At 39.1% G+C, this 15,219-nt stretch overlaps 1 protein-coding gene across 1 annotated transcript in view; it reads left to right on the top strand.

Annotated features, from left to right (window-relative positions):
- Positions 1 to 15,219, top strand: part of LOC134674703 (nucleoredoxin-like) — a 68,751-nt gene that overhangs the window by 20,285 nt on the left and 33,247 nt on the right. Inside the window, exons 2-3 of the mRNA XM_063532828.1 lie at positions 7,683 to 7,913; positions 10,344 to 10,453. Of these exons, the coding sequence (XP_063388898.1) occupies positions 7,683 to 7,913; positions 10,344 to 10,453 (341 nt within the window). The remainder of the gene's footprint in view (positions 1 to 7,682; positions 7,914 to 10,343; positions 10,454 to 15,219) is intronic.

Below are 15,219 nucleotides of genomic sequence, written 5' to 3'. Positions count from 1 at the left end.
ACGTGAAGTTGAGAGTGGAATTGTTTTCGTTCAAAAAGCTTGTTTAACTTTTTTATTTCAATTTACAGTTTTGCTACGAATTTACTTGGTCATATTTTTCATAACATTTGTTAAGGCGTATCTAGACGAGTAAATTTTTCACCAATCTGATTAAATTACAGATTTAATCAGGACGTTCGGACGCAAACGCTAATTTGGTTCGCCGAGTTCAACCGCCGATAATGACCGATATTACCGATAAAATGAGGTGCGGACGCAAGAATACCTATTTGTAACGCCAGTATTTTCATTCTGGGGAATTTTTTCAATTTAGAGGGCTCCATATATCACCATAAATCTAAAATTGGTGATTAAATTGGAGATTGACGCCAATTTCATTTCTGATCAAATCGGTCGATTTGATCATCCATCAAATCGACCGATTTGATGGATACCGTCCGACGGACTGTTAATCAGTGGACCCATAATTACAGAGTTGACACTTGCGGTTGCATATAGCACTCTCTCTGAACAAACAATCACATCACACGAGATCGGAATGACACGATAGGTTGGTGTCGGCGGCGCCGATATCTCCGAGCCGGGGCTTTTAGCCTGATTGCTTGTCATTGTGCGTACAGACAGACAGACAGTGCGCATAGTATATAGTATGTAGCGATACAAGAGTCGCAAAACATAATGGCATATACGACTTATAGCAAAATGGAATTTTGAACTAACAGGGAATCATGTCTAATCACATCACATCATGTCATGCCATGTCTCTGGGTTGGAAGGTCAGATGGCAGTCGCTTTCGTAAAAACTTGTGCCTACGTCAAATCATGGGATTAGTTGTCAAGCGGACCCCAGGCTCTCTCATGAGCCGTGGCAAAATGCCGGGATAACGCGAGGAAGAAGAAGGAGGAATCATGTCTAATTTAGAAAAAATCCTTCCCCAGGGTTCAAACTATCTCTATACCAAAATTTCATCGAAATCTGTTAACATGAAAGGGTGACAGGTGAATTACTGTCGCATTTACTAAATTGTTTATATTTTACTCGTAATATATTTATGATCTACCTACCTACTTCTGGCAATGTATAATATGTATACGTATAACTTTAGGCTTTGGATGTGCTTACATTTTAACAAAAATAAGGAGCACACGCCCAGACAACTAGCCTCAAATACAGGCGTATTTATAGCAATAGGTATAAATTAGATAGATAGATAGATAGAATACTCTTTATTGGCACACCTCAGTAAAAAGATACAAAAGAAAAATACAATTTATTAAATGTAGAGGCAGACAACAGGCGGTCTTATCGCTAAAGAGCGATCTCTTCCAGACAACCTTTGGGTAGCGGAAACAGAGAAGTACTTAATCTAAAAAGTAGGTGTTGCAAAGAGAACATTATGGAGCCTACGTTGACACACACAATCACATTGAATAAACATACACATATACGAAATACAAATAGACATACATAAACATATATATATATATATTATTGACTACACCAATTGCTCGTTTTGTTATTTTGGTTAGACGGTAAACATACTTACTTGTAAATTACTTGTTATTTTTGTTTATTTCCATCCCCTCTCTCTTCCATCCACATGTTTACCGTGTTTAGGGTATTAACGTCTACTTGTAAGCTATCAGGTCTGGTTTGCGTCTAACCAAAATAACAAAACGAGCAATTGGTGTAGTCAATAATATCCCTACCATTTTGATCCTTATTTCATTGTATGTAATATGGTGAATAAGGCATTCATATTTTTGATTGTATGCGGAGGAATTCTGCTAGGTTTTAGGGTGATTCTTTTTCCTTATTGAGTTAAATTGTACAGTTTTAACTTTTAAACCGAACTATACAGGATGGCATAAAAATTTCACCCACATTTTACTTCATACTTGATGTGTTCTCACGGTATGTACCTATTCACACAACAATAAAGTGCAGGTAAGGTCATACGGTTAAAGGCCTGGGAGTAGAAATAGAAAGTTGACTAAAAGGTCACCTTTTATTATAGTAAACATTATATTATCAGTCTTCAATTGAGTCGATGTAGGACCAATTGTTTTCAGGCAATATATCTACAGAACATACCTCATTGATATCAAATTTTGAGAACTGTAGAAGGGGTTTTTAATATGCCGCTAGTCTTATAGCTTGTACCTATTTCACTTTTTGTATTTATTTAAACTTTATGGTGCAATAAAGGATATTTACTTACTTGCTACTATTATAAGTGTATATCAATTAAACATTGCCGTATTTGGTGGTTTTTGCAAAATATTACTAACATACAGTGCACAAATTACAATTCACACTTGCAAACAAGTACAGAGTACAGACTAAGAAATTTTTTATCTCCTCAGTTTTATTGTATGGAATGTGCAAGAAAGTTGTATAATGTAAATGGGCCTTTACGCACGAGAATTTCCCCTCCACATTATGAGTATTATGCCTACTGTCTCCCTCACGTCTGGCGCGGTAAACATTCTGACTTTTTGACACGTGTACACAATAATAATATTTACGCCTGCTGATTGTGGGAGAGATAACTATCTACCTATAACTGCGATAACTATATAGGTACAACATAATTTAAGGTGTAGACCTTTTGCGACAATCCGTAGATTTCACCTAAATGGTTTTTGCGTGAATTAAGTAAAAACTCCACAATTAAATTTCAATGAAAAAGTGAGAATAATTTTAGGTAACACACGCTTTTCCACACATTGTATTTATTATTCATGACGGCCTTTATGTCAGCCAAATTCAAAGTTTTAAGCAATACTTTTTTTAAACCAGTTCTAGGTTCTTACATACAATCTATTCCTTTTCAGACCATAAAAAAGAACTCAGGTTTGCCGTAAAATACGGTATAATATACGATATAATAAGTTTTTTATGGTACCATAATATTGCATTGTTACCTAAATTACATACCTATGTAGGTATGTGAAGCTTCAGCTCAATTGGATAATGGGAAATGAGTTTAATTTATCTTTCAAATTTGACCAGAACATACATACATTGCAAGTGAAATGGGCTTATAAAAATACTTTCCCATAATACGTCGGTTAAAACTAACATGTAAGTACACGCTCAATTACCGTTTACTCGATTTCTGAGCACGTCGCCGCTGTCACCCTGTATGTTCCATAAACAAAATATTTCGCTTGAGCGGTTATGAGGATCACGTAACACCCGAACTACGCTACGTTACGTACAGCATAATAAATAGCTAAACTCATCGTTTTAGAACGGGTGTAAGTCCATAGATTTTCAACAGCGTATAAGTCTTTTTAATTCTATACACAAATCACGCTTTGTACTAAAATGGCGTAACTCAAAATGCGTTGATTTAGGAAAATGGATCTTACGCTCTAATGTTTAAAATGACGTAAGTGCTTTTGAAATAAGGACTGGGCGCCCGATTCAAATTTATCAATTTGTTATGGTATGGTTGGTTTTGATACGACCTTGGTCAGAGTCGGCAAACTTTTGAAGTGAAGACCCAACCACAGTAGAAAAAGTAAGGGCAAATCGCCTAGCGTGGTACGGGCGTGTGATGCGGATGCGGAGGGATGAATTGTGACGAGAAAGGTATTACGAACGAATGTGGAATTGTGGACTTCCCATACTAGGAAAAGGTGGATGGACTGTGTGAGAGATGATATGAAACGAACGCAAGTAAATGATGAGATGACGGGCAACAGAGAGGTGTGGAAGAAAAAGAAATGCTGCGCCGACGCCGACCCCAAGTGAATGGGAGAAGGGGGCTGTCCATAAATTACGTCATCGATTTTTGTCGATTTTTGCTCTCATTAAGACGTAATTAAAAGAGTGGCGGAGAAAGTGGTGAAATTGGCGAACTTCGATTTTCGCGGTTATTGCCCACAGTACTGCAGGTCCAAGGTCCAACCAAAGAGCCGCATGCCGTCACATCAAAACTAGTAAAAAACCATAACAACTTTTTTAAACTGAATCGAGCTCACGATGTAACTGCATAATTGTTTTCCCTCGTATTTTCTCGGAAACGTTCGTATTTGTCATGCTACTTCAGTCAACCTCAGTATTTTTTGTACCAAGACTGACTGAAATAGCAAGACACGTTCGTGGGTCAAACAGAAAACTGTGTTACGTCTTTCCTGTAGACATACACAAGAGTTAAGGGCTATAAAGGTTAATTTTCTTATTTAACCCTTATCCACGTGAAAAGGTCCTCCTTTTATTTAGAGAACTATGATAAAATCATAAGTTACATGCCCACAAGCTGTTATATAACTAATGCCCACAGGAGAGAACATGTGGATAAGGGTTAAATAAGAAAATTAACCTTTATAGCCCTTAACTCTTGTGTATGTCTACAGGAAAGACGTAACACAGTTTTCTGTTTGACCCTCGTATGTTTCCGTGAAAATACGATGGAAAATAATTATGCATTACATCTATATATGTATATTCAAGACTCATTTTGGGTCATCGCGTATGTACTAGTACTATATCTGTATGTCGTCAAGGGGTCATCCATTAATTACATCACACGTTTAGGGGAGGGAGGGGGTCAAGAAAATGTGACATATTGTGACATGGGGGAGGGGGGAGACACAAACTTTGTGACGTCACTTTAACTTCATCAGTAACCAGTTTATTTAAATTATTTAATTCGCTGTACATTTAAATAACTAGTTTTTAATACGATAATCGTTTTTATTCGTTTAATTGTCTTTCCTAAGCAGTTTTGGGTTATAAAATTACTAATATTTATATCGTCAAAAATATTTTGATAAAATATTAATAATACTTAGGTACTTACTTAATTCGATTTGGCGATTTCGTAGAAAAAATGTGACGTCTCACTAGGGGGGGAGGGGTTTGCCAAATGTGACCAAGTGTGACAAGGAGGGGGGGAGGGGTCAAAAAACCTAGAAATTCGTGTGACGTAATTAATGGATGACCCCCAATGGCATTTACGTCCTTTGACGAACGCTATACAAAAATGTCGTAAAGGCGTTTTGTTCTGTGACACATTCCGGGTGTAATCGTGTGTTTAGCTTTGCGATTTCTGATAGCCGATAAATTGCTTTGGGGACTTCCTTGTACCGAATTTCTGTAACATTTCTTTATAAATAAATACAGTAGGTACAGTCGAAGTCAAAATATGGACATTTTTACACAAATTGATTAAGCCCCACGGTAAGCTCAAGAAGGCTTGTATGATAACATTGCCTTATAACAAAGGAGTACCTAAGTTAAACTTACTCGTATCTTGACGTCGACTCTGTATCTTAAATAGTGCATAGGAGTAAGTTCGAAAGCGGGGTCATTTGTAATAATTTTTAAGAAAAAAAAACCGACTTCCATGGGGGCCGATGAAAGATTACTGTAGATGGTACACTATGTAGAAAAGGAGGTAAAACCACCCACTTTTCTACTAGCATTTCGCTTCTGTATAATGGCTCCTCTACAAGATGGGCCAACGCCGGCCACTCCAAGGGACGCAGCCATGCGGTAGAATGAGATAGCAATATCACTTGCTCCCTCTAACGCATAAATGCGTCCCTTGGAGTGGCCGGCGTTGGCCCATCGTGAAGAGGAGCCATGAGGGTCGTAGTTCTAGCCTAACCTAACCCACTCCTCAGATAGCAGTTCGGTTCTGTGCGGATCGCAGTTCGCACCTAATCAAACCCACTTTTCAAGTAGCATTTCGTTTCTGTAAGGCTCGCAGTTCTAACCTAACCTAATCCTTGTTCGGTTCTGTGAGGATCGCAGTTCAAACCTAACCTAACCCACTTAATGGCGCATGCCGTGCGGTGTACGGGGGTTTAAGCGGGAGGGGCTAGTAAGATTGGCATCATCGTACTTTATACCTACATTAATTTTATGGTAGGTAATCATAGTTGTTTATTTAGTTAAGGTATCATAGTGGTTTTCTGGATCAAGGTTCGGGTCCGAGTCCGGGTCCGAGTCCGGGTCCGAGTCCGGGTCCGGGTCCGAGTCCGGGTCCGAATCCGGGTCCGTGTCCGGGTCCGAGACCGGGTCCGAGACCGGGTCCGAGTTCGGGTCCGAGTCCGGTTCCGAGTCCGAATCCGGGTCCGAGTCCAGGTCCGGGTCCAAACCGGATCCGGGTCCGAACCGGATCCGGGTATGAGTCCGAGTCCGGGTCCCAGTCCAAGTCAAAATCGAAATTCGTAATCACCAAACGTGTACCATGCGTCATTGAAGAGTTCTGTTCTGGTCATCATCAGCAGTTCCACTTCATCAAATGCGACAGTTTTTAATGTAAATGCTTGATTTTATGATGAAAATACAAAAAAATCTATACGTATGCCTTTAATATTTGAGGAGTTCCCTCGATTCCTTATGGATCCCATCATCAGAACTCGAGCTTGACAAAAATGTGGCTTAAAAACTTAACTTGCTTAACGAACATAACGAAAAGGAAAAATCGCCAAACGTGAACTATGCGTCGTTTAAGAGTTCTGTTCTGATCATCATCAGCAGTTCCACTTCATCAAATGCGACAGTTTTTAATGAAAATGCTTGATTTTCTAATGTAAATACAAAAATCTCTATACGCATGCCTTTAAGATTTGAGGAGTTCCCTTGATTCCTCATGGATCCCATCATCAGAACTCGAGCTTGACAAAAATGTGGCTTAAAAACTTAACTTGCTTAACAAACATAATGACGAGGACAAATCGCCAACCGTGAACTATGCGTCGTTGAAGAGTTCTGTTCTGATCATCATCAGCAGTTCCACTTCATCAAATGCAACAGTTTTTAATGAATATGCTTGATTTTCTGATGTAAATACAAAAATCTCTATACGCATGCCTTTAAGATTTGAGGAGTTCCCTTGATTCCTCATGGATCCCATCATCAGAACTCGAGCTTGACAAAAATGTGGCTTTAAAACTTAACTTGCTTAACAAACATAACGAAGAGGACAAATCGCCAACCGTGAACTATGCGTCGTTAAAGAGTTCCGTTCTGATCATCATCAGCAGTTCCACTTCATCAAATGTCACTTTTTTGGGTGTATATGCTTGATTTGTTGATAAAAACCCAAAAATCACTATATGTATGCCTTTAAGATTTGAGGAGTTCCCTCGATTCCTCATGGATCCCATCATCAGAACTGGGTTTTGACAAAAACGGGACCAATCTGTATGCATATACATTCAATCAAAAAAATAATTTTCAAAATCGATCTAGTAATGACGGAGATATGGAGTAACAAACATAAAAAAAAATAAAAAAAATAAAAATAAATAAAAAAAAACATACAACCGAATTGATAACCTCCTTCTTTGAGATTTGGAAGTCGGTTAAAAAATTAAATAGCAAATATGTATAAAACAAGGACTTCATACTAGCAACACTTCCCAAAGCATCTTGCCTTACTGTTGCTACAGCAGAAAATACATACTATGCTATTAAAAAAGATCAGGCCGCGTAGCCAAGATGCCGATCGCTTACGCTCCGTAGCGATCGAAACGCAACTGTCACTGTCGCACTAATATGGATGAGTGATAGAGAGACATTATACTTTTCGTTGTCGAAGCGATAGCGATTGTAACCTTGGCTAGGCCGGCTGCTCTCGGATTTATCCCAATGCACTTTATAAAAGTATAAAGTACGCGTATACCTAAATTCTAATTCCTTTAAATTTTCTTTACAGCGTCGCCTCACCCAAAAATACAGCATCGCAGTAGGCGTCCCCACCCTCATCATACGAGGGCGGCCAGTCCGTGCCGCCCTGCTAGCCGATCCAACCGCCTCCGGCTTCCCCTGGCCCGCGCCGCCTTTACACGAGGTCCTTAGAGGAGTCCAGCTTCAAGGTCCAGATGGGACTAAAGCCTATGAGGATCTGGGAGATGCTGTTAGAGTGTTCTATTTTGCTGCTCATTGGGTGAGTAACTTAGTAACAATATAACAACGACCCGTCTGTTAAGTAGCTCTACCCCCATATTAGCCAAACTTCATGTACAACGCTGATGGAGTAATTTACTGACAACATCATCAGTGACTCGTCTTTATAGTAACTCCACCTCTATACCATCCTACCGCTGTAAAGTAACTCCAGCACAATATTAACTTAACGCCATATTCATCGCTAGTAGAGTCACTATAGTGACTGATCCAACCGGCTCTTAGAGATGGGTAGTGAGTAAATACTCACGGGTAAATACCGAGTAAATACTCAGTATTTACTCAATATACCCGTATTTACTCGTTTATACCCAAATTGGTGGGTATAAACTATTTAGAGTGCTGAAAGGGGCATATAAATTTGAAATATAGGTGTATTTTGTAAGCCGCTACTGAATTAAGTACTCAAAATTGTAAGAAATGTATTTTTAAGAGGGGCACTCCATACATGTAACTAATTGTCACAAAAAAAAATTCAGAAACCACCAACGTGTTGCACATCATTAAATGGGTCTTTAAAAATAACTGGTATGTATCTAAGAACATTTTTGGATAAATTGAATATTTTGGAAAAAAAAACCGTTTCGAAAGGCCAAAATAATGTTTATCTCTCTATAACTTTAGAACCAAAGTTCAGAAAAAATATGAAAACATATCGGGAGATTAGCCGTATAATAGAGTACAAAAAACAATATTTTGAACATCATCGGTTGAGCCATTTTTGAGTTTTCTTTAAAAAACCCTTAATAAAAGGTCGTAAGTGCCGCGTAAACACGCACTTTTTGCGCGACATGCAGTTATCTAGAACATCAATAGAATTTAAGTACCATATTTTTAAAGTAAATACCTTCTTATTTAAAACAAAATTGTTAACTTTGCATTATCACAATTTGACTCTCACTAATAATTACCTTTTTTCCTAAATTAAGCGTCCTATATGCTTTTTATTTTATAGATATTGTTAATACACGTTAGCACTCTTCAATAAAAGACAATTTTGTTCTTAAATCTCACTTTTTGAATATTTTATAAGCAATCGTTTTTACCCACCTAAATGAGTAAATACGGGTATTTATCGGGTGCTTTGAGTAAATATCGAGTAAATACTCAGTATTTACTCACCCCTACCCATCTCTAGGCTCTAGCTTCCCCTGGAACTGCTTTTACATGAAGTCCTTAGAGGAGTCCAGCTTCAAGGTCCAGATGGGAGTAAAGCCTATGAGGATCTGGGGGATGCTGTTAGAGTGTTCTATTTTGCTGCTCATTGGGTGAGTAACTTAGTAACAATATAGCAACGACCCGTCTGTTAAGTAGCTCTACCCCCATATTAGCCAAACTTCATGTACAACGATGGTGGAGTAATTTACTGACAACATCATCACTGCCTCGTCTGTAAAGTAACTCCAACTCTATACCATCCTACCGCTGGAGTATGATCCGTCTGTAAATGAAATGAATGAAATGAAATGAAAAATATTTATTTCGAGCAACTATGGACTCATACAGATTTGTTAGTAGACTTACGTTCCTAATGTTAGTACCTAATTAACTATTACAATATATATACACTGCTCGAAACATGCATTTCGCAGCAGTGTCTCATATACGGGCAGTCAAGTCTGTCCGCTATCACACACAGGATAGGGTAAAGTAACTCCAGCACAGTATTAACTAAACTCCATGTTCATCGCTGGTAGAGTCACTATAGTGACTGATCCAACCGGCTTTAGCTTCCCCTGGAACTGCTTTTACATGAAGTTCTTAAACCGACCACTGACTAACAGTCCGCCGGACGATATCGGCCTGTCAGTTAGAACAAAAATTTGACAGTTCCGAACAACTGACCGGCCGATGTCGTCCGGCGGACTGTTAGTCAGTGGTCGGCTTTAGAGGAGTGCAGCTTCAAGGATCTGATGGGAATAGGTAAAGCCTATAAAGATCTGGGGGATGGGATTAGAGTATTCTATTTTGCAGCTCATTGGGTAAGTGGAGTAACTTAGTTGCACAAAACTAGTGTTGTCTGTAAAGTAACTCTACTTCTGTGTTACCCGAACTCAATATATAAAGATGGTGGAGTAATTTACTAACAATACCACCGATGACCCGTCTGTAGAGTATCTCTACTTCTAAGTATCATTTACCGTTACCGGGTTTGCTCTATCTGTAAAGTAACTCCAGTCCAGTGTTTACCAAACTCCATCGTCACTAGTAGAGACAGTTATACCAAGAAAAGTCTGCAGCGATTTTGATAGCCCAAGCAGTGCAAGTGTTATTTATACGTGATAATTTCATAGAAGTTTGACATTTAAAATGACATTTGCATTGCGTGCTATCAATATGGCTGCAGACTTTTCTTGGTCTAACTCTATGATTTACTTTCAATCATTTTATATAATGTCACTTTTTACAGTGTCCGCCATGCCGCGCGTTCGCTCCAAGCCTCTGCGCAGCATTATCGGCGGTGCGCAAGCGACGCGCCAAGTACGCGAACACACATCTCATACTCGTCTCCAGTGACAGGTAAATTATGCTTTTGGTAGCACACAGCGGTATTCGAACAATGAGATACGTCAAATACTAGATATTGAAAGGATAATTATGGATTTCAGTGTCAAACGGGTGTCAGAAGTGACGTTTTTGTTTGAAGAAACGTCAATTTTGACACTTGTTTGACATTGTAGGAACAGGCGGTTGAATGTACGAAATTCTTGGGCGCCATTCATTTATTACGTAGGGCGGTCAACCATTTTTCCTTTAAAAAGGGTGGGAAGGGGTCAAAAACTGCCAAAAATCGTGTTACGTAATAAATGAATGTCACCTTGTCAAAGTAGCCCCAACTTACTTCATTTTGGAAGAGTCAAGAATACCAAGCGACACTGGAGGAGTTTCAAACAACAAACAGACAGTTTTATTGAAGCCCGACTCCTGCGAAGAACTTCGAATGTTAACTAACTTGTGACAAAAGACTTCTGAAGCAATCAACTTCAGCCCTTTATGAGTCCTGTCTGAATGAGAAATATGTTTGTGTTGGTCAGTATGTGTCTGACCATGGGGCTTTAATTCCAGGGCTTGATTTTACTCGCTAAACTGAGCTACTTTTACTATGGGACCAACCCTAAAATCGGGGAAAATTTTTTGGCTTTTCCATAGAAAACGTCGACATCTGATCAGCCAAAATGTATGAAAAAGTAAAAAAAAATTTCGGGATTTCGGGGTTGGTGCCATCATAATAAAAGTAGCTCAGTTTAGCGAGTAGAATCGAGCCCTGAATTTAAAGCCCCATGGTCAGTAACACCCTGTATATGTATAGGTACAGTACCGTATACTAATAATAACTGCATTCCCATTGCCAGGGAGGTTTTGGGGATTATACTAAGCAACTTTTAGTATGGGACCAACCGAGAAATCGCGAAAAATTTGGCTCTTTCATACATTTTGGCTGGTCCATTTTCTATGGGATGTACCTGACAACTGTCGGTGAAGTTTGGAGAGGCCATAAAATGTAATCCACTTAAATTGCTTAACTTTAATGTCCCGTATCGCATTTCCTTGGCCCGCCATTATAAACGACACAGAAGACTATAAACTTCCATTGTGTTAACTTTAGTACCAAGCTTCAAGCCATAAACCTTAATTTGCTTGGCACCCTTCATCAAATACTCTCGTACTGGCTCTTTCACCCTCGCATGACTGTTGCGAGTGCAAGCGAGTCGAATGCTTACTCGATCCAGCCTAAGGTGGTCTATGTACACACAGAGTATCTGAATTCCATCCTTTAATTCAAAATTAAACTAAAATCACCTATATTAGACCAATTAGCCCCATTGGTATTCATAAATTACGTCATTTCAAATTAGGGGGGGGGGGGGGTCTGGATATCGGATGACGGTAGCATGAAGTAGGAGGAAATGGGGTCATTTGAAGCATGATTTTTGATTATAGGGGGGAGGGGGTCAAAAATCGTCAAAAATCGATGACGTAATTTATGGACAGCCCCAATGTTAGACATCAAATGGAGAAAGCATCAATTCGATTGTTTATGAATTTTATAGATTAAGTAGTCAAATTTCATACAAAGAATGTAAGAAACTTTAATACCTACTGTGGTACAAAATTTCGTGACGACGTAAAAGCACCTGTGTCATTATTAATTTAGGCCTTTATTTAACACTGTGGTGAACTGTCAAATCTTACTATCAAAGGCTACAGTAGAACTTAAGTATACTGGTTACCAGAGCATGTGGCTTCTCGAGATTCATCAGAAATGTTCTTGTATAAACCCCCCACTACCCTTACTAAGAAGGGGACGGCCCTTATCTGAATGGCTCAGGAAGGCTCAGAATAGGGTACTTAGGGAACAGGGGTTGTTTACTGCTAGAGGAAAATCACTGGGGTTGTTATTTTTACTGAGATTCCAAAAAGTTTGTGCAATCATCTTGATCACTGAGCATTAAACTACGAAGCCAAACTGTAGGGAAACATGCTAGTGTTTGGCAAGTTAATTCATAGAGGTGACATCACCAAGATACGATAACGATTATGTTAAAGATCTAACCTGTCTAATTTGACATTTGCGCGATTTTGGAGATACTCTTGAACAGGATATGACTTAGAGATCTAATTCATATCTAATAGATATCTTACTCTATCTAACGTAAAAGTGACATTGGTTGCCCGAATTGCGCTGCAAAAGAGAACTATAGTTGATATCTAAACTATAGCGTATCTAGAATGGATCTAGTACGTGTCGTCTCTTGTAAATATCTTGAAGTTCGATTACGGCAGTTTAACATTTTTGACACATAATGGCGTCATTATTCCATTTACTTCGTGTAGAAGCGCTGGTGGGCTAGCGGTAAGAGCGTAGCTTATCCGGATGTCGCAGGTTCAAACCCCGGCTAGTACCAATGAGTTTTTCGGAACATATGTACCTACGAAATATAATTTGACATTTATTACCAGTCGATTTACGGTAAAGGAAAACATCGTGAGGAAACCGGACTAATCCCAATAAGGCCTAGTTTGACCCTCTGGGCCTATGGAACTCTCCGCGCGAGCTCGGTTTAATACCTACGAATCCGCTCCCGTTCACGGTAGAAAAGCAAGCCAGTTGGTTGCCACACGCGCTCACGTACGCACGTCACCGCGCGCCGCACCGCACTGTCATTTTTTACGATAGTTACAAGCTACGTAGTAGGTACCTACCTAGTATTGAATTTCTTTAATTAAACATGTAATGTTTATTATGTATGACAAATGTATAGTTTTAGATATCTATCTATTTGAAATAGGTAGCATATTTTTAATTTATTTTGGTAAATGTTTAGTTTAACGACAGTAAGTTAACTTTACACCGGAAAGTGCCTACTTACTCATTTTTGCTCTGGTTAACTTATAATTAATTACTTTTATTCACGGGGTTTATATTATTTTTCTTTATTGTGTAACATTAATCTCTATCTGGTTTTAAATTACACGAAGTTTTAAAATAATTCTTGCTGGGATTATTGCGCGGTTTATAAAACGGCGTAAACACTGCGGTTACTGCAGGGACATATGACCTTTTAAAATGACTATTTCGCAAACACGCATAATCGGAATATTAGGTATAATTTAAGATTTAGCTTTCCTTTTATTTCACTCCGCTGTTTAAGTAGGTATTTATTTATCATTTCTAAGCGTCAGCAACCCTAGCGTTGTGCCGGTGCGCGCGGTGCGGGGAGCGGCGCGTTGAAGGTCACTCCATTGTATTTTTGTGTAGGTATCAAAACGGTAGGTATTTGCGTTTTGTTTGAGAGAAAAGTATCTGTTCGTAAGAACTATTATATAATCTGTGCTCTGGGTTGGAATGTCAGATGGCAGTCGCTTTCGTAAAAACTAGTGCCTACGTCTATTCTTGGGATTATTTGTCAAGTGGACCCCAGGCTCCCATGAGCCGTGGCAAAATGCCGGGATAACGCGAGGAAGAAGTTCGATTTACTTCGTAAGGAAATCAAAAAGCTGGAAAAAAAACAATAAATGTATGATGAATAAATTCGTTAGAATTTATATTATATTATTATTCTTGTATTATACCTATGTACAGTATACCTGCAATAATAAGTTATACAACAAAGACCGCAAAAATATCTGACACGATCTTATTTGTAGAGCCATAACTCATAAGAGCGTGTCACATATTTTTGTCGTTCTTCTAAGAGTAATATATTATTGCAGGTGACTGATACTTAAGCACCTAAAGTCCGTCTAAGCTAACTTTGCATTGATTTGAATAGATCAAAGTGAGTGGGTGTCATTGTAACTGTCATAATTTCATAACCACATTCTGTCATTCATTGCAACTGCTATGCAGAGTTAGCTTGGTCCGAATCTAAGTTACTTAAACAAGAGACAAGTATCTCTTCTCTTTTAATGCACTTAAATAAATACAATCCTTGAATTATTATTATTTATTCTTTTTATTAATTATTCTTGCGTTCCACTCCTAGATTCCATTATCCGTAACGAAGGTAATAAACCGGAAGAAATGATCTAAGCCTGGTCATGAAATATTCAACAACTCGCTCGTTCCACCTTCATTGAATCTACGGATTTTAACAAAGAAAATAACTACCATTTCTTTTTAATTCTGTTATATTTTACTACTGGCTGTGCCCGTGACTGCGCATGCAATGGCCTGCATGTGATTTATAGATGGTCAAGCAAATCTTGTCAGTAGAAAAAGGCGCGAAATTAAAATTTTGTATGGGACGATATCCTTTCGCGCATACATTTTTCAAATTTGCCGCCTTTTTCTACTGATATGACAAGATCTGCTTGACCCAGTATAGTCTTTATTTTTCCGTAGCCTATGTTCAGTCTTAGGGCCTCTTGCGCGTTTAGGGTTAGCCAACTAACTCGGAGTAAACCGTTTAAATACAGTACAGTTTAACCCGAAATTTCGGAATTTTCATTCTGTTTCTGCACGGGATGACGGGTGGGAACGGGACTTCACTCTACAAATGCATAGCGCTGTCTCGCTTGCACATGTCATTCCGTACGGAAAATTCCGACTGTCTGCGGCCAGGCTTAGTTGGCTAAGGGCCCCCCCACATCTAGCGTCTTTCGAGTGTCGGCGTCTGTCGGCGTCTGGTCAGCGCTATGGAAAATGACGTCGCTGCGCAGTTGCGTCGACGCTGCGTCGACGTTGCGTCGAGCAGCGGCCATAGAATTGTAGACGCAGACGCTCGAAAGACGCCAGATGTGGGGGGCCTTAACCCTGGCGCTGGCTGGGCGCAAGTGGCCCC

Source organism: Cydia fagiglandana, chromosome 20 (genome assembly GCF_963556715.1).
Source record: "Cydia fagiglandana chromosome 20, ilCydFagi1.1, whole genome shotgun sequence".
Classification (NCBI taxonomy): domain Eukaryota; kingdom Metazoa; phylum Arthropoda; class Insecta; order Lepidoptera; family Tortricidae; genus Cydia; species Cydia fagiglandana.
Note: the sequence above shows the minus strand (reverse complement) of the source record. Positions and strands in the feature narration are given on the sequence as shown.